Source organism: Artibeus jamaicensis, unplaced genomic scaffold, assembly GCF_021234435.1.
Source record: "Artibeus jamaicensis isolate MK-2021 breed Jamaican fruit bat unplaced genomic scaffold, CSHL_Jam_final contig_519, whole genome shotgun sequence".
Taxonomy (NCBI): domain Eukaryota; kingdom Metazoa; phylum Chordata; class Mammalia; order Chiroptera; family Phyllostomidae; genus Artibeus; species Artibeus jamaicensis.
In genome coordinates this window covers 40,628,223-40,651,651 of record NW_026521871.1, presented here as the reverse complement: position 1 = coordinate 40,651,651, position 23,429 = coordinate 40,628,223, and the positions used below count along the sequence as shown (strand labels likewise).

Here is a 23,429-nt window from a genome sequence, read left to right as displayed (position 1 = left end):
AACACTGTCGACGACTAGTGGTGGGTTCTGAATTGGTTGCCCAAATTAAGCAATGTATGTCTATGTGTAATAAGTAATAGAACTACCTTCCTTACCCGTTAAAGGCGATCATTCTTCTCACACTTTCATTTCTTAAAGCATTTAGGAAAATATGAGAAGAGTAACAGTTTTAAATTAAAAAAATTAAAGCATGTTTTCTCTTTATTAGGAAATACACCAGACTGCATCTCCCCTCCTTATTTTGGTTAAATTAAGAGAAGTGTTTCTGGGCCCATTGCCTTATGTCTGCAGCAGCATCTATACCACTAGCAGTTACATTTTCTATGATGTTCGTGTCCTGAAACGTGGCTTCACATCTGTAAATGGAACTTACATGGGTACACTTTCTTCTTTTCCCATATTTACTTTGAGATTTTTATGACATTTATTGGGGCGGCATTGATTAATAATTATGTAGGTTTCAAGTGCACACTTCTGTGACACATGATGTGTACATTCCATTGTGTACCCACTGCAGAAGTCAAACCATCTTCTGTCACCATGCATGTGACCCCCTTTGCCATATACTAACCACCTCCCCACTCCCCTCCCCTCTGGTCACCACAGTATTGTTGTCTGTGTCTGTGAGTTTTTGTTAGTTCATTTGCTGCTTTCGGTTTATAGCCCACATATGAGTAAAATGATACGGTTTTTAACTTTTTCTGACGTACTTTACTTAGCATGATATTCTCAAGGACCATCCATATGCGTTCTTGATCGTTTTAATTTCTGTACAATTCCCCATCTAACTTAATGTTTTTAGATTTTTTTTCGCTTTGGCTGATTGATATTCACAAGTAGAATTTTAAGCTTCTTAGCCTTTCTTTTAACTGAATTTAAGATAAAAAAAATCAGTGTGATTATATAATTGGCTGACTGTATATGAAGATGAAAAAAAATTAATTTCCTTTCAGGGTGCCTGCTAATTCATTTTTAGAAGATGGGAAAATGTTGAGGAAAATTTTGAACCATCTTCAGATCGTGTGAAATGTGATTTTTAAAATGTTACTTGCCTTGTAATCAGAGTTGTTTTCAGTATATGAATTGATCATAGTTTTTGAAGAATTGACTAAAATTATCATTTTTCAAATGGTTATCTTTTTGAAAAGATTTTATTTATTTTTAGAGGGTGAGGGAGGGAGAAAATAGAGGGAAACATCACCAACTGGCCGACCACCCAGGCCCCTGTCCTTACTGGGAAGCCAACCTGCAACCCTTCAGTTCCCAGTCCAGCGCTCAATCCACTGAACTACACCAGCCAGGGTTTAACGATTATCTTTGATATTGAATCTCATATGATATTCCCCACTGGCTGCTCTGAAAAGCCACCTTTGCTGCGTTCCTGTGCCGGCTCACCACCCACCTGTTCTTACAGGACAGGAGCGCTTGTTTTCTCTTTAAGCCACTGTGTCGGATCGCTGGCGCCCCAGGTCAGCCGTGGCGTGGACAGCCGCTCCAAGATCACCTAGGACTTGGGAGAAGAAGGAAGGCAGAGAATGGAAGAGAGGCACCGGCTAACGGAAACGTGAAGGTGAAAATGGGCAGCAGCAGGCTGACCGCCCGGCAGGTGAAGAGGAGGAAAAGGAGGAGAGGGACGTAATGTGAGGGAGAGGATGGAGATGAAGGTGAGGAGGCCGAGGCAGTTAATGCAAGGGGCAACTGAAGATGGATGAGCGTGTCAACATCGCCACCAAGAGGCAGAAAACTGATGAGGATGACTAGACAGCAAAAAAGGAAAAGTTAAACTTAAAAAAAAAATGCCGCTGTGGCCCATTCACCCTCCACTTCCCGTGTGTCGGAATCGGCGGGTGTCACCTCGGTCACCCTGGAGCAGAGTCCCACCCGCCACCCGCAGCGCCCCGGCGCAGATGCACCACGCTCTCCACCACCCAACCAAAACCACAACGGGAATGTGCACCAGGAGAGGAAAAAAGCAAGCCTTCCAAGGCCCTGCTTTTTTTCTTAAAAGTACTTTAAAAAGGGAAATTGTGTTCTTATGTACATTGTATTTTTTGTACATATTGTTAGGGATCAGACATTTTTAATGATCTCGGGGTGACCAGGCCGGCCTCTGGAGCAGTCTCTGTTCCACCTCTGATGTAGCTCGTCATTTTAATCTCAAGGGAAAAAAAAAACAAAACAAAACCTTGTTAAAAAGATGCATTAACAACAACAACAAAACATTCTTATTCTGATCACTCCAGTGACTTTTCTGTGTATGTACTTAGCTGTACTATAAGTAGTTGGTTTGTAAGAGATGGTTAAAGAGGCCAAAGATAAAAGGTTTCTGTTTTCTTTTTGCTTATGAAGTTGCTGTTTATTTAGGCCTGTTTGATTTATGTATGAAACAATGTTGTAGAACAAGAAACTGGAATTTTATTTTGTTGACTTGTTCCAACAACACCAAAAAAAATCTTATACTACATATTGAATTAATAGATCCTTAACATCTTTAGAGAAACATGATATTTGTTGAAACGTAGACCAACCTAGGTATTCTTCTGTACTTTATCTTTATATAAACAGATACTCACAAATGAAGTTTTATCCTTTGTAAAAGCATGAAAATTTGATCATAAACATGTAACTCTGCAACTTGTGTTTTTTTTTTTAACAATGTCCTGATATCTATTAAGAGGGAACTTGTAGTTATAATTCTTTGTGTCCTCATTATATTTACTGGTAATCAGGCATTCTGTTTATTTACTTTAAAGTTGTTTTCTGTGTGTTTTTTTTTTCAGTTTGAACAGTAAACATGCTTGACTGTATTTTTGTATTTTGATGCTTTTATTTTTGTGGAGTAGATACCCAAAAGTGCATTGCTGCTCAAAGGACATTATTTTTTTTTAATGTTTTATTTATTTATTTTCAGAGAGAAGGGAAGGGAAGGAGAGAGGGAGAGAAACATCAATGTGTGGTTGCCTCTCATGTGTCCCCCACTGGGAACTGTCCTGCAACCTAAACATGTGCCCTGACTGGGAAATGAACCGCAATCCTTTGCTTCATAAGCACACGCTCAGTCCACTGAGCTACACCAGCCAGGGCCAGGACATTATTTTTAAAAAAATTTTTTAAAAGATTTAAAAAACTTATTTGTTTATTTATTTATTTATTCAGAGAGGAAGGTAGTGAGAAAGAGAAGGAGAGAAACATCGATGTGAGAGAGAAGCACCAATTGTCTGCCTGGCCAATGTTCCCTAACCAGGGGCCAGGTTGGCAACCCAGGCATTTGCCCTGCCTGGGAATCCCAACCCACTGATCCATCACCAGCCAGGCCACAAAGGATATTCATAAAATTAAAAATATACATTCTCGCCAGCTTACTCTCTAAAAAGTTTTAAGCAACTTACATTCCAACTAGGAAGTATGAGGATATCTGTGTCGTCCTATCTTTACCAGTTTTAAATGTTAATTAATTATTTTTTTACATAAAAGGGGCTGGGAAGAAACAATAGCAGGGGACATGATATGTCCATGGCCTTGATTGTGGTGTTGGTTTCACAGGTGTATGTATATCCACAGACTCCACTGAGTTCTGTGTATTAAATATGTACAGTTCTTTGCATATCAGTCAGACTTCAAAATAAATACTGCTACTCAGTAAAAAAAACTAGCCAGACTAAAATGACTGAGTTTATATGTCGAGTTGATATCTAAACTGTAGAACTTGATTTTTAAAATTTTATTTGAATATTGGCTTAGTAGTGCCCAGAGTAATGTCTCAACAGGTAACATTTTGGAGAAATGGATGCTTTGTATTTTGATGGGGAATAACAGTTTGATTTACAGTTTGGGAAATTAAAAATTTGTATGCATCTGATTTCTTTTTTTTTCCCTCCTTTGGAGAAAAGATTCTTCTTTTCTTTTTTTCACCGTTTTCTACCTAAATCCTTATGCTCAGGATTTTTATAACCCAGTGGGGGTGAGACATATGCACAACTGGGAGGTTAAGCTCTTAAATATTAGTGGGGAGGGCTAAGGTTTTCTACAGGAGATAAATTTCAAGAGGTTATTGTAGAAATTGGTATTGAACTTGATTGCAGGTATCTTTTTCCAGGCTTGATGTATTGAGAATTTTAAAAATCAGTGAATTATTCATCTTTTCTGTGTTTCTTCGAATTTATATTCATACGCAAAGTGTAAATCATAGAAAGTCTGAAGATAAAGAATATGATTAGTTATATGCTCTGTTGCAACTGTTGATGTCATTGGGGTCTCTAATTCTTAGATTAATAAACAGGAAGCTTTAGTTGGATTTGAAGGCTACCGCATGTCTTTGGCCTGGTATCTATCTACTGTCTCATAGAGCAGTAGAAGATTAAAACAAAGTATTTTTTTAGTTTAATTTAGATTGCATGTATATGAGCTTAGTAGACTTTTTATTTTATTCATTCATGTTCAGTTAGAGTTTTGTTTTAATTAACTATAGTTGGAAAATTTTTTTCTTAAATTTTATTACACGTAGTTGAAATCGTTTTAGACCATTGAGTTTCAGCATAACAATGTACAAAACACTCACTTGAAAGGGTTTCCGACTCCATCTTCCAAACTAACTTGTAAGAAATTGCTTGTTCAATTTGGTACAATATCAAAAAGGAATAATCAGAGTTACCAGAAAAGAGTATTAAAACACTCCTCCCTTTTCCAACAGAGCATTTGTGTGAATCTGGATTTTTTCATAGAATTCATCTAATACCAAATCATACCAGATTGGTTACACAAGTAGATACAAGACTCCAGTTGTCTTCTATTAAGTCAGATTCTAGACATTGGGCAAAATGTAAAAGCCATTCTCACTGAATTTTTTTTTGTTTTTGAAAATGATCATTTTCATTTAAGTGTTACTTATGTTACTATGTAATGGTTTTATTATTTTTTAAAATGAATTTAAATATTTTGAAGTTTTTTCAGTTTTACTTTCCATAGGGTGAAGTAAATAGACATTAAACTGATGTAAATAAAGGCTTTTTGAGAGTCTTCAGTGATTTTTGATAGAGTGTAAAGAGACTTTGAGTTTGAAAGTTGGAGGGGTGCTGCTCATTTCCTTTTTGCTTTTAGCTGTTACCCATACGAACACTTGATTTTTGGTTGAATGATTTTTATAAGCCATAGTGTGATTTATTAATAGTTATTAATATAGTTACAATAAGTTGATATAAATATAGTAATGACAAAAGGGCAAAACTCTTTAGATAAAAACATCTTTGAATCTTTCCTGAAATTAAGTGAAAGGGCTAGATTTAACCTACTATGTTGTTGAAAATATATATACTCTGAAGATATAGGCATGTGCAGACACACTAACAAATTCATCCACATAGTCTTAGGGAGTGCTGTGCATTGTACTGATGTTATGGAAAGGTGTATGTGCATGTTACTTTTGAATTCTCTTGTGCTGTAACCCCTGTATAAGTTGTAGTTATTAGCTTGGAAGATTAGGCAACTTAGAAGACAGTGATTGGCCGTACCATAAAAGCAACTTAGAAGAGTTCATCTGTGCAAAGCACAGTGACCTAAATCAGATACGTACTCTCTCTCTGTGGAACCTTCAAGGGACTTACTGAATTACATTCTCAAAAACAAGGCTCTTACATATTACCATGGAAAGATTTCGCCTGGAGAAGAAGTTACTGGTATGTACCTAGTTGTGATCTTGTGTTTTATTTACAAAGAAGTTTGACTCTTTCAGAGTTTAATAGCGAAGCGTGAAGAAATGTCAGGCTTATTAGCACTGGCTTAGAATAGTATCATCTGCTGTGTCCTTGGCTGTGGAAGTCATCTGCTGGAAAGAGCAAATCCTTGTATAAAGGTGGCGATGTTTGTAGCAGCTTCTTTATTCTGCAAAAATAGTTTTTTGATTAGTTAATATTATTTGAGGCTTTAACAATTCCATTTGGCTGTGATACTAGGAAAGAAATCATTGTCCTAGTGGCTAAGTGTGTTTTGATGCTGAAGTGAAGTATTTTGTAACTGAAATTACTCTCCATGTGAATAATTTATGGGAGGTGTTACTTTTGAGCCATAACTATATGTCTTGTACCGTGAAGACATTAATTTGTAATAGGAGGCTTCTGCTATTTTAGTAGTGGATTTTTTTAAACCTCACATGCCAAAAAGGGTATTAAACAAAGTTTATGAATCTATTGTTAATCTTTTAACACTCTTTTCCCCCCTATTATTATTCCTTTGGAATGTTAAAGTGTCATTTTGACCATTTTACCAAGAAAATACAAATTATGGATTGTGCTTTCCAGACAGGATAAGTGTCTGAGAAGAATTAGTAAAATGCAGTATGTGGTTATAAAATCTGTTTCAGGCATAAAAACTAACCTTGTTTGATTTTGCTGAGAATTCTCACTTATGAGCTGAATTTTGATTTTATTAAGTACTGATGTTGGGCTTTTTTTTGTTTATAAGCTGTTACTAAATTTAAAAACACTGAGTGCTTTTCTGTGTTTGAGCTTGAGTTGTGTTCATAAAGAGTTCTTGCGAGGATCCCATATCAATTTTTAGCTGGATGTCTTCTTTTCTGAAACGTACCCAACATTCAACAAGTGTGTGTTAGAGAACTAACTTACCCAGGGCCAGTCTTGCTGCGGAAGATACACTGGTGAACCAAACAGGCACAATTCCTTTCTTGGGACGTACTGTTCAGACTGGGAGGCTGTTAAGGAAGTACTTACACAAATAGGTAATTACAAGTTTTAATAAGCACTGTGAAACACTGCTGTGTGTTCTCAGCATGAATTATGGTGGCCTCAGTTTATTGTCTATTGTTAACCCATGCAGCTGGGACTTCAGAGACCTGCCTTTTAATTTCAGTTCTTTTGTCAACTAACAGTGTAAGTCTTAAGCAAGGCATTTGTGTGTGTCTGTGTGTGTGTGTGTCTGTGTGTGTGTATGTGTATCTATCTGTCCTGTATCTTATCAAACGAGGAAACTGAACTGGAAAAGTAAGACATGTCAGCAACTGTGAGTTTGTGAGCTCTAATTTATTCATTGAAAATTCATTTATATCTGTATTTCTTATAGAGAGCCACATCATACCTGTAAATTAAGTGGGAAACCAGACATTTGATTATGTTGCAGTTTTTTACCCATTGATGTATTCCCAGTACTGGGAATAATAATTGGTACACAGTATGTCTCAGTAAATATTTGTGGGATGAATGGCTAACTTCCTTAATGACTAGTCTTTAAGGAAATGAGACTTTTTTCATGGTCCATTGAATTCATGGGGAACACGGTTATTTTCTAGGGGAAGAATAGGCAAACAGACCATATTGCTGAGGGATTTCCTGGCTGTCTCCTGTTGATTTCGGTAGAAATATGCAGCAGAAGCCTGGAGATACTGAGCTAATGGTCACCCCACACTGGCTGGAGATGGGAATCTTGACAGGACACCTCCTGGACCTTTTTTTCCTTGAAAAACATCTGCTGGATTTTCGTCTGTGTTTTTTCCTTTTGTGTGGAATACCTGTGCTTTTCTATACTAAAATATACAGTTTTTTTTTTTTTAAGAAACCCCATGTTGGTAATAGGGTTTTGTCTTCACTTCTGTTAATAAACTTACAAACTTGATAATACTAAAATAAGTGATTCCTGTGTGGTTTTTTTGCCATGTATATGTACTGAATTAGAACTTGGAGTGAATGCATCCATCTCCTCAGAGAAGTAGTAATGTTTGTGATTTATAATTTCGGGTAGAACCATGATGAGGCTTGCCACTGTCCATGACTCCATGCCCTGTGATGACGAAGCATCCGACAATGAATGTTGCACTAACAGTCCTGGCTATTACTTGCCCATTTTTTATATCTCATATTTCTTTGAGTTCTCTGCTTTTTCATTCTTTGTTTTTTTCAACTTTGAAACTTTCTTAACATTTAAATTATCTTTAGTTTTAACTATGATACTTAAAAATACTTTATTGTTTATGTTATTACAGTGGTCCTAATTTTGCCCCTCTGCGTCCTCCATCCAGCCCGCCCCCTATTTCCATAATCAGTCCCTGTATTGTTGTCCACGAGTCCTTCATATATATGCTCTTGGACTAATCCCTTCACCTTCCTTCAGTCCATCACAACCTCCCCCCACCCTTCTTACAGCTGTCAGTCTGGTCCATGATTCTATGTCTCTTTTGATCATTAATTCTCTTTTGCTTATTACCTCATTTTGTTCATTAGGTTCCTTTTATAAGTAAGATCATATGGTATTAAAAAAAATTCTGAAGCTTTTTGTTCCAATGTCTGAATCAATCCCATTCCCACTGTGTCTGGTGATAAAGTATTTTTCACAAGGCTTTTACCTTTTTTTCTGTGGGAGTCACATGATTGCCTACATTTAAAATTTGCAATAATTTTCCATGTACCCTTTACATCTCTTCAGCTTATTTTAGAGTGAATATGTGGATCCAGAAATGCCAAGTGAGTTCTTTAGAAAGTGTGAATATTATTCTTTGGCTTTTTCTTATAGGAAACAGCCGTCATTGATGATTTCTCCCTTTATCTGGATCAGAAAAGATTCTTTGCCTTACTCTTAAGCTTTTTGCCCATAAATTTAAGCTTTCTAATTCAGTTCAATTCGTAGTGGTAAGGTGGGACTGGAGTTCGGAATTAGGGTTATTTGGAGGAAACCTACATGTTGGAGGGACAACATTGCTATTTGTATATACTTTGATAGATTGCCCTGAGCAATCTTGGGTAATACGTTCTGACATACACATCAACTTTTAGAACACTGTAGATTTGGAGTGGTTTGTATTAGTGAAAGTATGCAGTAACTTTCAATATTTTCTTATGAATTGGAATGCACATTTTTTTTCTGACTAGTTAAAACAACGTAAGCGAAGTGGAAATGGCCCCCAAAAGACCTAACTCTTGTAAAATGATTAAGGGCATGAAGCAGCCTCAAAGAGAAGTTTCAGTCTGTGGGACTTAGGTCTTCAGTGTAATCTAAAGGTATTTTCAAACTGTGGTGTGCACCAAAGTCACATACAAAGGTTAGTAAAAATACGGGTGCTTGGGCTCCATCTTAACTACTGAACCAGTGTCTCTGGCGTAGGGCAAGGGAAGCTGAGTTACAACAAACTCTCTCGGTGTGTCTGATTTTAATATATCAAAATCTCTTTAAAGAACACAGTTTTTGGTCCTTATAAAAGTTAGTTGCAGCATCTTGGCATTCTATCCTAGATAGTTTTGCATGCATTTCCAGTATAAATCTCTTATACAGCCCTAGTGCTATTTTGGGGGTACATTTTAAATCTTCATATAGGTTTTAATTAGGTAATTCGTAGGTATTTGTTTCTGCACCTGTAAGACTTTTCTGGTCTAGTTTTAAAGTTATGCGGTAGATGAGAAAACATTTTTTTTTTGTAGAAACGTGGAATCGTTTCCTTATTCAGATTCAGTAAAAACGTGGGCATCCTCTGTGGGTTACGGCCCACGGCTTGGTCCTTTCAAAGGGTATCTCAGCACACGGGTCTTGCAGGTGGTGTTATCCTCGTATTTGAAATGAAGATAGGTGAGTGAAGTGGCTTTCGAAAGGTGGCGTCCAGGAGTCCACCTCTGCTGCTGCGGGTCCAGGTTTTCCATTTTTTTGTATGTCCTTCCAGTGTTTCATTGTGGAAATTTAAATATTCCTATTCTGGGGACTTACATAAAAAGTAGCATGCTGCAGATGTGGTTCTCGACCTTGTGTGTGTTTCACCTGTGGTAGGTAATAGATGCTGTTTCATGCCAGTGCCTGGAGAATGTCCCTGTTTTCTTCGGTAGTTTGGTATCCCATCGGGAAGTCATTCTTCAGTAAGGGGTTGGTGGGTTGTCTCTGGTCTTTTCCTGGTACATAAGCTGTACATAAAGCTGTGATAAATAACCTTGCGTGTGTGTTGTTTCATGTGTGGAGAGTTTAAATGGTCTCTGTGATCATGTATGGATAACTTTTAAATCTGTTATCTTCTTTGTTATATCTTAAATATCTTTAAAAATGTTTAATTTTTTAATCCTCACCCAAGGATATGTTTATTGATTTTAGAGAGAGAAGAAGGGAAGGGGAGAGAGGGAAGAGAGAGAAATACTGATGTGAGAGAGAAACATTGGTCAGTTGCCTCTGTTCATACATCCTGACCGGGGATTGAACCCACAACCTAGGTATGTGCCCTGACCGGGGATTGAACCCACAACCTCTTGGTGTGTGGGATGATGCTCCAACCACCTGAGCCACCAGGCCAGGGTGGTTACCTTATAAGTAGAAACTTGAAACCAGGGATAAAATAATTTGGGTAAGATTAGAGTGATCAATCTTGCATTTATATACTTTGGGTGCTTTTTCATTCTTTCGTGTGTTTGAGTTTTCCCAGTGCCTCGGCTTTATTTCATTTTAGGTATGTTTTATAAGCAGTGGCTTGGATTCACTCCCTTATCCGAGGTTAAGAATGGAAACATTTCAGTGTCAAGGGTTGTCTGTGATGTTGCTATTATTAGTTTTCCACTATATTCTTGGAGTTGAAAAATGAGGTAGAGATTTTTTCCTAGATGCAGATTTAAAAGTAAGTGACCTATTAGATTAAATGTGAATGTATTCTTTTAAAAAATATTAAAACTAAAGCACTTGTTGGAACACAAAATTGAACACTACGTGATTGTCTGCCTGTGTTCTTTCCTACTGCTTTCCCAGTCACCATGGCGCCCGTGTTAACAGTTTGACATTTCACCTTCAAGATGTTCAATGTTACGTGTATTTTTGTACATAGTACTTTTACTTATGGTACTCTTAAAAAACGAAAATTTACTGTATATGGTGTATTAGCTTCGTATTTAGAAATAAGGGCTTAAAACATTACACAAAAACGATATGATACATGCAGTATGTTTGTTTCAGAAATGTCTTGCCCCCTTGAAACACCAGGGGCCTGATTCTAAGAGATTTTCAGTATATAGCGATATGCACCCTACATACTCTGTTGGGTTACTTGCAGAATGTCAGGATGGCCAGGGTGTGTGTCCTACTTAATACTCACATTTGTTGCAGACTGACTTTTTGATTCATAATTCACAGTCATTGAAAAGCTAAAGTGTTAAGAGAAGAGAGAAATGAAGATGCTCTTCCCCTGCCCCCCTCTTTACAGTTCTAGTGTTGAAAAATTTTGGACTTAAAAATTTTAACTTTCGTTTGTTCTACTAGTTACACATGAACACGTTTTCAATGAAAACTAATAATAACAGTATAGTAATATTCCCACTTGGCTCTAAGTTAAATGACTTACTTAAGGTCACAGATAGTGTCTAATGGGAGAAGCTGAAGGGACCATAGGAGGATGTGTTGATTGACAGCCTTTTTATTTTAATGTGCCTTTTTAAAATACATATTGGAGGGGTTTTTTTAGTGATAGATATTTAGAGGTCAAAGAGAGATTGTTTTAAATAAGGAAATGTTGTAAGATTGCCCACTTTAAGCTATTTTTGAGTGTTAACAGATTCATGTTAGTACATCTAAGCATGTAAGTATGTCTGCATAGGAATAAAAGGTTTTGTTGCTGTTGTTTAGGGGTGAAAGATAAGTGCATTGTCTTGTTTTCTTTCTTGGCAGTTCTTGCTATGTGAAAGTTTAGAATGGGAGCAGTTAATCCCTTTTAAGATACCCAGTATGCTGCCTCATGGGATAACACAACTTCTGCCCTTTTAATTTAGGACACGGCTTTTCTTTTGTACCTGTGGACATTTAGGGACTGAATGGTATTAAGTCATTGGAGGAAAGTCGAATGAAGGTTTTAGAGTATCGCACTCTTAGCGGATGGTAATTATTAATTATCCATTCTTATAATTTTTGTAGTTTTTGTTTGTTTCCTATTGTTTAAAGATTTATTTTTAGATGGGGAAGGGAGGGAGAAAGAGATGGAGAGAAATAATCAATGTGTGGGAGAAACATCCATTGGTTGCATCTCTCATGCACCCAGATGGAGGACTAAACCCGCAACCCAGGTGTGTGCCCCAACTGGGAATCAAACCACTGACCTTTTGCTTTGTCCAAAACACTGAGCCACACCAGTCATGGCTGTTAGTTTCCTATTTTCAGTTTTTCCTCATTTCTATGGTGTATGATTGCCATAAGGCAGTTTGATGAACCCACGTGCTGTTTTCTGTCTTTCTTGATCATTATGTCACATGGTCTACATGGCCGGCTTCCTATGTCTTTAAATATGGTGCCTTAGCAAGCCATTTCTTACCTCTGATTTTCCTATATTAAGTTGAACACCAATCATTTAGAGTCATATACAAGTATCACTTGATAACCAAGTGTATTTGATTCTACAGTTTGGGTATATAACCTTGAAGAAGTAAGTTTGGATATCTAAATATTTGTGTTCTCTAACATACTGAGTCTGGTTTTGAGTTTTGGGTAGCAAATAGTGAGCATTTGAATGGCAGGGAATTCATTTGAAATGTAATCAAATTGATTTAGTTCCTGAGTTTAAAGATGAGAGGATCTGGATACTGAGAGTTTGGATAGCAGGGAAGAATTGTACATGAAGCTAGTGTGTATACACTGAGAACAGCTATATAGAAACATACAAAACTGTAGAGCAAACATGGGAAGAGTCTTTAAGAGACCGTTTTACCTCACCTCCTGTTTGACCCTTTGTAAAACAATTGGTTCTCTGGTTGTTGGTTGTTGAGAGGGGTAAGAAGCAAACTAACTACACTGTGTGACACTCTGGTCTGTTGCTCTCAGCACTGGAGGAGATGCCGGGCAGTAAGAGGAACGGGATGGTTGAGAGCTCGCCTTGCAAAATTAAGAAAAGACTATAATAACTGGATGGGTAGAAAAGTAACTTCATTCTAGGAGGATAGTGTTCAGCGGAATATTAACAGTGTTATAATTGATGCTAGTATTATTTAATTCTCATCTCCAGTTGTCTGGGTTGTCTACAAAGCTACCAATGAAAGCATAAGGACTTTCTAAGAGAACAAATTAGATCACTTCTTTTCCTTTTTGAAAGCTGTTTTTCCTCTCTTGCCTTGGAAAGTTTGTAGTACTTTGCTTGCATCCGAGCCAGAACGTTGGGATTTTGCTTTGCGCCCATCCCTTTGCCTGCTCTGCAGGTCATCCACCCCTTCACAAAGTCCCAGCCCCTTTCTACTGGTTTCTCATTCATTCGCTTCTTCCTGGGTCATCCTTCTCCTGCATTCATCTTTTGCTTTGATTCGTTGACAGAGGCATTATAGGATGGGAACCCTCTGGTGGGAACGGCTTGCTGAAGAAGGTTCTGTGCTTTAGGTTCCTCTGTGTACTGCACACACAATACAGACTCTGTGAGCTGATTGTTGTTGCCTGTGAAGTTCAGGTAGGCCTGTTTACTATCAGCCAGCTCTTCCTCAGAGCCTTGGTGTATCTTTTAAAAGCTTGGGTGTCCTCCTTCAGTGTCTCCCAGTCCTGGGCTTGGCTAAGGACAGCAGCATCCTTTTCCACTGCTCCCTGCTCCTGGTGTCCTACCCGCTAGTCTTTGTCACGGGAGATGGCATAGACTTGCCAGAGCAGTTGGAAGTGGTGGTGGTGTCCTCCTTGTTACCCTTGTCCACCACCCGGTCTGGGTGCATCTCTTGGAACACCGTGTGGAGGTTCAAAGCTTCAAGCCGCCTTGTAAGGTTAAAGGTCAGCGAGGTTGACTATTTTCTTGCCTGGCTCCAGCAGACCCATGCTGGGCAAGGGTACAGAGTGTATGACAACCGAAAATGAAGACTTTTTGAGGGAAGAGAATTTGTTCATCTGTCTCTATCTGTGGCATAGAATCTTGTGCATAATAATTACGCAATAGTTGATGGTGATTATAATGTTCCTTCGAAAGTTAAATTAGAAGTTGAGAAAAGAAGTTTTATTTTCTTAGGAGTAATCTGTGCCACATTTTACAATAAATGTGTTTAGCCCTTGTTGAGCTGAAGAAGGGAACAGAATTATGAAGGAAGACTTATAACTTAAAGCTAGACTCTCCTTAAGGGTTAACTTTTAGTGTGGCTTTTCCTTTGTATAAATAAAAAGTTCTTATAGCTTTGATCGAGTCTTGATTAATTCGTCAGTGAAAAGTGGTACTACATGTTAAGTCTATAGACTCATTTTTGACAATTTTACACTTAACCATAATCTGGTCTGTTATGGCTCAGTTAAGTGTTTCCTTTTAATCAGAGGACCAAAGAGCAAAGAATAAGAAGTAAAGCATTCTATATTGATTATCTAAGGGTCCCCCTCACCCCAGATGTTCTTTAATTTCTGTTCTGGGGAGTCTTCTGTTGAAGTGAGTGTATGTCCCAGTTACTCAGTAACTTCCATAGAACACCAATTAAACATCTTTGCCATCTCAGTTCTTACCATGAGGTTTTGGCATGGTCTTCTGTGGATTAAAAAACAGCATATAAGCATACTGAAAAATGAATGCACTTAGCTATAATACAAATTTAGTTCTTTAATAGAAGGCAGTCTCATATATTTTGGGGCTATCTCAAATAATGCACCTAGTAGTAGGTCCTTACTATATATTAATTTATGAACCAATGAAAATAATTTCTTTACAGGGTCCTGATGAAGAAGCTGTTGTGGATCTTGGTAAAACCAGTTCAACTGTGAACACCAAGTTTGAAAAAGAAGAACTAGAAAGTAAGTTTGTTTACAATCACTCATGCTTAGCAGGGTAACGTACTAATGAATGTTAGTGTCCTTTTAGATTTACCTGCCATTTATTGAAGCATTTTTTGTTGTTGTGAGGTAGTGCACACACTGAGAGGGGTGTTCAGTTATACTTTCTAAATACAATTTCAGGATTAATTCAGCAAACACTGGTGTAACCACTACCTATATCTGCGAATAGAAGATTCTCTGATTATTAACTCTTTGTTGAAAGTAGGCATAACATAGATTGTATCACACCAACTTCACAATGGTTACCATTATTTAATGTAGAGAATTGAAATGCCACAGTTACAAAATCAGCTAACACTCCTATTGTTTTCATTTCTAGCAAGTTGGGTAATTTGTATTATAAACAAACTAGAGTACCAGACTAATCAAAGCCACAGTTATCACCAGTTGTCATCTAAGTACTCATTTTATAGGTGTGTCACATTAACCTTTTAAAAGGCTATAATAACCTCAACATAGAATTGTGGTGCAGATGAATTGTTTGCCAGTCTTTCTTTCCTAAGCAGAAAAAAGTGGTTTCTATTTTTTAAAATTTATTTTCTTTTCAAATAAATTTAGATGCACTGAAGAGTTGTAAAGATAGTACAGAGTGTGCCCTGTATACCCTTTGGGCAGCTTTTTCTGTTACCATTTTTGTAACCAGCATAAACTTTCACTTTATGAAAGTGAAGTGAACCTTGGTAACAATTCTCTCTGAACTAAAACTCCAGATTTTATTCAGATTCATTGGCTTTTCCAGTGACGTGCTCTTTGGGTCCCGAGGTCCAGAGGAACAGTTCGGGATCCAGTCGTCCATTCAGTTGTCATGTCTCCTTAGTCTCCTCTGGTTTCTCATGGTTCCTCCTCACTCCTCGTTTTTCATGACCTTGATTTTTGAAGAGGAGTGGTTGAGTACTTTGTGGAAGGGAAGCCTTGAAGTTTGGGTTTGTCTCATGTTACCATATTGGTAGACCAAGATAATGCACGTTTGGGGAGCATATCACAGAAGCGACTGGCTGTTCTCAGCGGATCACATCTGTGGACATACGATATCAACATGACTTGTTGTTGATGATGTTAACCTTGAATACTTGGTCAGGGGGTCAAGGTGATGTTTGTGGCAAACATTTTGGTAGACTTATTTTGGGGGCTTTTTGAGCACACATTGTTAAATTAAACTCTCCTGTGGAAACTCGTATCATATGGGGCCATTACTTTGTGGCTTGTACAAAGGAGATGAGAAGAGACACAAGTGTTCTCCACATTTACTTTCTGAGATTAAAAAAAAAGGAACTGTCTTTTAAATTTAACTTTTAAAGCCTAGGCTTATTAGGGCTTCTAGAAAGAACCTCAGTTACCTAGAAGTTTGTGACTAGATTCTGTGAACTACAAGGGCTATGGAAGTTTAAATTTTAGCAATAATTTCGTTAATTCAAGTGTATGGTGATAATATTTAATCCATCACTGACCATTTAATGTCATCTCTCAGTCACATGTGACCTAGACCATGAAGAGAGGCACTTGACTCTATTTCTTGGCTTCCTTCAGTTACCCTAAAACCCCTTAACTTTGCCTGCTTTGTACGTATCTAAATTTCAGTTTCGAGTTTGGGGGAGAGATTAAGTTTATTTCAGAGTTCGACTAAATAGGCCTTTGATGATAAAAAGGAAAGGTGAAAGACAAATTCTGAGAGAACGCTTAGGGGGCAATGATAAAAACGGGAAAAAAGCCTCATGTGGCCTGATCTCTCAGTCTTCGGATTCTAACATATTTTTATTTATTTTATCTGAATTGCACACTCATGAATAAATTACCTATTTAATTCTAAATTACTAACTCAGAATTTTTGTCTTGGTGCATTGGGGCTTTTGTGCCGAAATCCATTAGTACTACTTGGGGTAACAACGTTGTAATCTCCAGTGCACAGTGATGAGAACTTGTCTCTTTAAATTCTACTTTTCTTTGGTGTTCACAAGAAAAAGGTTTCCCTAAAACGAAATTGTAAGCTTACTGAAGTTTGTTACAGTTTTTTTTTAAATTTTTCTTGAGATATATTTACATAGCATAACATTCACCAGTTTAAAGCATATAATTCATTGTTTTTTAGTATGCATACTATGTTGTGCATAACCACACTCTAATTCCAGCAATTTTCCATCATTCCATGAAGAAGCCCTTTATGGTTGGTTTTTAAATTTGGGATTTTTCTGGTAAAACACTTGCAAATAATTGATACTGAAGTTTTACAGTTCTTCCTCTAATGCTTACCATGAACTAGGTGGAGTGGTGGGTACTGGGAGATGTTCAGATGATTTTAGTTTGATCTGTTTTTGTAGGTCTGGTGTCTTTTAGTTTAAAAGGTGATTATTTACTTTGTTGACACGGATACTGTGTCACTTCTTGTGAACAAGGAGTCGGAGTGCCTCACCTTTTTGCAGCCTTAGCTGGGAGCCTGTGTGTCGGGCAGCGCAAACACTCTGCTGCTTTGTGCCTCTTGTAGGTGACTGCAAAATCCCCGTGAGTTTGGGCTTCCAAATAATTTGTATCGAGTGGCACATTTGCAAATTACAGAATCCATGAATAATCAGGATTGACCGTGTATTTGTAAACCTTGCCTAAAGATGAAGATCTTGAATTTCCTGAGGTAGTCATTTTCTGACCATGGTAGGGAATTTTTTAGGAAAGGAGTGACATCACTGTTCGTATTTCAGCAGATTACTTTTTTATGTTCCTTCTATGCCAGATGGTTTTTGCCTAGTTGTAAATCAGTTAAATTTGTAGTCCGTGACCCCTGTCACTCAACACAGCTTAGATAGGAACCTCATTAAAATTATTTAAGAAATCAATTTCATGCTTTTTAGTAGTTGACACAGCGCTGCTACCTGTCTTGCCCCCTGATTCAGTTTTATGTAGTGGGCAAGAGCAGAGATTGGTCAGAATACAAACTGAGAGTAATGCAACATCAGCAGCAGCTTTTTCCATCCTAAAATTATATCATAACCTTACTGTATTGCTTTGTTTTCCCAATCTGATCACTTCTACCTGTTAATTAGAGTATTTGGAACATTTACATTTATTGTGGCCCTCAGTAATTTAGACTTTGATGATTCGACATTAGTAAAAATGTACAAATACCCCAATACAAAGTATTTAATTATCATCAAAGCATATCTCTTAAGAACTTTGACTCACTGGGATTGGCCTTAAATGTAGGTGGAGTAAATTCATGTCCACATAGTATGATTTTAGGAGGGCCAAGCTCTGTTTTTCATAATACCATCCTAGACGTGCCCACTAATGCTTACGCAAGTAACTGTGTAGCTAGTGTGCGTATCATTCAGTGGTGTTACTGTAGCATTTTGCTATAGCATTTGTGTAGGGCTCTATGAAATAGGGGAAGTAACAGGGGACTGACTTCTCTAATGTGGATTTATCTGTACTTTCCTTTTATCAGAGTAAGTTATAGCATGCTTTTGTGCGTATCACTTTCCCCCCTTTTGCAAAATCAGTAATGTGTCCCTGAACCTTTTGCTAGGTCATCGAGCTGTGTATATTGGTGTTCACGTCCCATTTAGTAAAGAGAGTCGTCGACGTCATCGGCATCGGGGACACAAGCATCACCATCGGAAAAGGAAAGATAAAGAATCAGACAGAGAAGATGGACGGGAATCTCCTTCTTATGGTAAAAGAAAACTCTACTTCTCCATTAACAGTTAAAATAGAACCAGAGACGTGCAAATAAGGAACCATTTGGCCGTGACCAGAGGGGGAGGAGAAGAGTAATGGGGAAAAGAAGGTGAAGGGGCTAGTCGGGGAGCCTGGGTAAAGGACCCGTGGACATGGACAACAGGGTGGGGACGGACTGAGGGGGGTTGGGTGGGGCAGGGGAGAGCAACAGGAGAAAATTGGGGCAACTGTAATCAAACAGTAACAACCTAAAAAGTAAGAAAAAAAATCTTTATTAGAAAGCATTTCTTTAAAAATTAAATATTTTCTTTTAAAAAATGCATGTTTCAATAATTTAGACACATGTGTATCGAAGAATATTAATTGAAGTAAGAATATTTTTCCTACAAGAAAAAAATGTTTTAAAGATTTTATTTATTTATTTATTGAGGAATGGGAAGAGAGGGAGAAAGAGAGGGAGAGAAACATTGATGTGTGAGAGATATATAGATTGGTTGCCTTGCACATGCCCCCAACTGGGGACCTGGCCCACAACCGAGGCATGAGACCTGACCGGTAATCGAATCAGCAACCCTTTGGTTCACAGGCCAGTGCTCAGTCCACTGAGCCACACCAGCCAGGGCAAGGAAAGTATTTAGTTTATGGGTTAAGATATACTTGGGATAAGTGACAAAAGTAAGGAGCTCTGTTTTCATTGTATTCCAGCCTTAGAATTGTAAAAGTTGAGCCTTGGCACTTATAATTCAATTCAGTAAAGTTTTATTTACCTTCTATTGTATATTTTATTACTTACATAGGCAATAAATAAATGCCTGGAATCCTGAGACTCCTGGAAGAGACTGAATATTTTATTTTATTTTTAAACGCTTTGGCCAGAAGATCTTACCGAGCCTGAGTTCTCAGTTATCTATGCGTGAGCTAGTGCTCTGGTTTGAGAGTATGGTTTATAAGAGGCCAGGGGTTTTGTTTGAAAGTAGAGAAATACAGAAATACTAAAAGACAGAGGAACTCAGGGGAAAAAGGTGGACTGTAGAGGAAGGAGAAGGCTATCTGATGTGATCGACGTTGATAGCGCGATGTGGGTGGTGTCGAGAGGTGGGAAGGGCAAGAACCAGAAAAAAGTAGCTGTGTGGCCTGAGGAGGGTTCTCAGACACTGCACTGAGCTGACATACAGGAGTTGCTGGTTGTTTAGCACAACGTGGACCCCTCTTGACACCATGGGTCCTAGGAAGTGTGTGTGTGTGTGTGTGTGTGTGTGTGTGTGTGTGTGTGTGTGTTCCATCTCAACGGAACCCAAGAAGAAGAATCAGGAAAAGAAGCACACAAAGGTACATGAAACCAAATTGCCAGAATCACAGTGTAACAGCCCTAAGTATATATGCTTGTATTAACAGCTTCAAAATACAAAAACTGATAACATGGAAAAATGAAAAATATAAATTCTCAATTATAGTTGGAGATTTCAGTTCTTCTTTCTCATTAATGGATACAATAAGTAAACAACAACAAAAAACAGTAATGCTATAAAAACCTGAATAGTACTATTAGATTGCCATTCACATTTATAGAATAGTTTCCAATAATAGCAGAATAGACATTCTTTACAAGTGTAAATAGAACATTCACCAATGGAGATCATATTCTAGTCTATAAAACAAGTTTTAATACATTGAAAAGGATTGAAGGATATGCTCTGACCACAGTAGAATTAAACTAGAAAGATCTTAAGGAAAATGCCCAAATATTTAGAAAATAAACAAAAAGTTTCTCAATAATTTGAAAGTTAAAGAAGCAGTTGTTACGGAAATCAGGAAACACTTGGATGGAACTCATGAAAACAAAAACAGTGTAGTCAGTAAATGAGATAAAGTCTTGGCAGTATGAGGCATGCTTCTGATATATATGCACAGGTTTTATTTAGCGTGGTAATGTACAAACTGCCTACACGTTGAAATTTGTTAAATGTGGCTAAAGCAGTGCTAAGAGAAAAAATTATGGCATTTAATCTTTATGTTAGAAAAAAATATCTTAAATCAATGATTTCAGTTTTTAACTTAAGAAACCAAGGGGGTTCCTACCTGGATAACTCAGCTGGTTTGAGCAGTGTCCTGATAGAATGCCAAGGTTGCAGGTCTGATCTCCTGTCAGGGCACATGAAAGAATCAACCAATGAATGAAGGCATAAAGTGAAACAACAAATTGATGTTTCTTCTTATGATTTGGAAAAAGGCAAGAATGTCCTGTCCAGTCACTTCTATACATGGTACTGGAGAACCTAGCCAGTGTAATAAGGCAAGAAAGAAATTAAAGCCATACAGATGGCAAAGGAAGGAGTGAAATTGTTTTTATTCACAGACACAAGGTTCTGTATGTAGCAAATATGAAGCAATCTGTGGAACTACAGAACTAAGTGAGTTTATTAACAAGGTTGTAGGATACAAAAGCAGTTTATTTATACACAGTAGCAATAAGCAATTAGAAATTAAAATAAAAAATACCACTTTTAGTAGCACCAAAAATTTTACTTGGGGATAAATAAGTTTCAAAACCTTAAGAAGTTCAATCATAGTATGTTTTTGTCCTGCATAAGTGTAAGGGTATTCCTTCAATATGCAGACCAATGTCATATACATATTGGAAAACTTTCAGATGTGTTTTTTTCCTGCCTTTCTCCCTGTTTATATTGTCCTCTTTATGAATTTTTTCTTTTCAACTTACTTATTCTGTTCTCCACATCTCTTAACCTTTTGTTTTTTGTCTTGTTTGTCATTGATGCGTTCTGTCTGATTTCCTTAGAGTTTTCTTTTCCTGTGATAATTCCTTTTAATTTACTCTTTAACCTGTTCTAATATCACTCTATATTGCATCTACAAGTGCATGAAAGTTTGTTTACTTAAGTGTCAATTTTGAGTTTGACCTAGCTTCTCCTGTTCTGCAGAATTTGAGGTTGTTTTTAATTGATGCTTGTGGTTGTTTGCTAGTTCGTTTTGACTATCTTGGAGTAGAATTTATGCGAATGTCTCTGAGGATCCTCTGCCACATAGTTCAAATTCAGATGCCACAAATGGGGTATTTGCTTCTTACAGTGTGTGTCCCACTTCCCTGACTTCAGCTGATAAGAGCTTTGCACCCCCATGATAGTAGGAAAAGTCAGCGTACTTCTAGCTTTGGGTTTTCCCATATTTTTTGGAACTTGGGATTTTCTTTTTTCACTCTTGCACTTGGCTACATATTAAATACATATTATTTCATGTTCTTTATAATCCAACATTTCCATGTATTTTTAGTGAAAAAGTCCTGTCTTTGAGTATAGTGTTCTGAGTTTTTGCCTGGTGCTTGCTTTTATTTGTTTGTTTTTGTACCAGTTAGTTACAAAATTACTTAGTCTTGCTTATTTTTAACACGGAATCTTCCTTTCTCACTCGTGGATGTGATCTTTCTGTGATTTTCTTTTTCCTGGGTGGTTGCCCCTGTTTTCTTCCAGAATTACAGTATTTTATGAATAAAAGAGTTTAGATGATATATCTTTGACCAAAGAATTTCACTTTCAAAACCTGAATTGATCTTTGAATGAATTGAGGAAAATTGTGAGTGCATTTGAATTTTTATTTTGTCAAGACACACCGTCCCAGAGGGTTCAGTTCATCCTCGGTACTGAAGATGATGATGAAGAGCACATTCCCCACGACCTCTTCACGGAAATGGACGAACTGTGCTACAGAGACGGAGAGGAGTATGAGTGGAAAGAAACTGCCAGGTAATAAACGCTGCCTCGGTGCTTTGCATGGTTGTGGCTTTCCCTGATTTCTTTTTGTAATGAGAATACAAAATCGTAATTATCCTTATAGACACACGTTGCTTTAAAACAATGAGCAGAGCATTTCCTTGTGTCTGGAAATTATCTTTATTTTTTCTCGTTTTCAAAATTCGTTTCCATAAATATTCCTTACTACTTTAACTTAATGCAAAAGGAGTTATGTTATAGATTTTCGTAAGTTCTTAATGACAGAAATAAATTTGGAAAATCAAAATCTTGTGTATTTTAAGCTTAAACGAAGATTAGAAGTGGAAACTGCAAAGTACCGCAGTTTTTAGAGACTTGTTATTGTGATAGTATAGAACAGAAAGAGGAACCACAAACATACGTTACTCGTGACTCATAGATATTTAGACCAGAGCCCACCTACTGTATTTTGCCGTGTATAATGTGTTGCCACGTATAATGTGCAGCCATGTTTTTGGCCCAAACTTTCAGGAAAAAAAATATTTTGTTTACAGAATACAGTAAAACCAAAATTAGATACAGAATTAGTTCTACCTACGTATAATGCTCATTCTTATTTTCCCTTAAAAACTTGGGCAATACACGTGCACATTATACACGGCAAAATACGGTAATTGTAAAAATGTGTTTGTAGCCAAATTTCGTTTGGGTAGTGATCTTTTGTTTTGCTTTAAAAGAACAACTTTATGTTTACCATATTAAAATAAGCCAATGAAAATGTCATTATTTATAAAGTAGTCTTATACATTATTCCTTTCAGATGGCTGAAATTTGAAGAGGATGTGGAAGATGGCGGGGACCGGTGGAGTAAACCCTATGTGGCAACTCTCTCTTTGCACAGTCTTTTCGAACTGAGGAGTTGCATCCTCAACGGAACAGTCATGCTGGATATGCGAGCGAGCACTCTAGATGAGATAGCAGGTTACAGCAAATTGACGCTTTTATATTTTAAGTCGCACTGAAATTAGAGTTACTTCAATAAGGGAAATAAAGTAGAATTTTAGGTCATGGATTTAGCAGCTATATTTTGAGCTTCCATTCAGTGCACAGCAGCATGAAGAGTAGACATACAAATGACACTTTTTACCTCCAGTAAGTTTGGAGTCTCTTAGATTAGACATAACTGCAGTATCAGGAAGAAAGTGAGTAGAATCATAAGCCAGATACGGAGTCGGTTTTCTGGAAATAGATAGAGGAAAGAGCTTCCTCTTTCTCCGTTTTCTGGATGGAGGTGTCTGGGGAAGATCTACA

The 23,429-nt window shown here is 37.4% G+C and overlaps 1 protein-coding gene and 1 pseudogene across 14 annotated transcripts in view; one reads left to right on the top strand and one right to left on the bottom strand.

Moving 5' to 3' along the window:
- Window positions 1–23,429, top strand: part of SLC4A7 (solute carrier family 4 member 7) — a 96,807-nt gene that overhangs the window by 18,319 nt on the left and 55,059 nt on the right. For 8 of the 14 annotated variants that reach the window (XM_053669242.1, XM_053669240.1, XM_053669237.1 and 5 more), the window contains exons 2-5: window positions 14,604–14,685; window positions 18,242–18,388; window positions 22,013–22,151; window positions 22,939–23,099. In XM_053669242.1, the coding sequence (XP_053525217.1) occupies window positions 14,604–14,685; window positions 18,242–18,388; window positions 22,013–22,151; window positions 22,939–23,099 (529 nt within the window). Of the gene's footprint in view, window positions 1–4,914; window positions 5,673–14,603; window positions 14,686–18,241; window positions 18,389–22,012; window positions 22,152–22,938; window positions 23,100–23,429 lie in introns of those variants that run through there. The other 6 variants (XM_053669243.1, XM_053669241.1, XM_053669238.1 and 3 more) reach the window with 5 other exon arrangements.
- LOC128628005 (dnaJ homolog subfamily C member 9-like) lies at window positions 13,014–13,634 on the bottom strand (annotated as a pseudogene).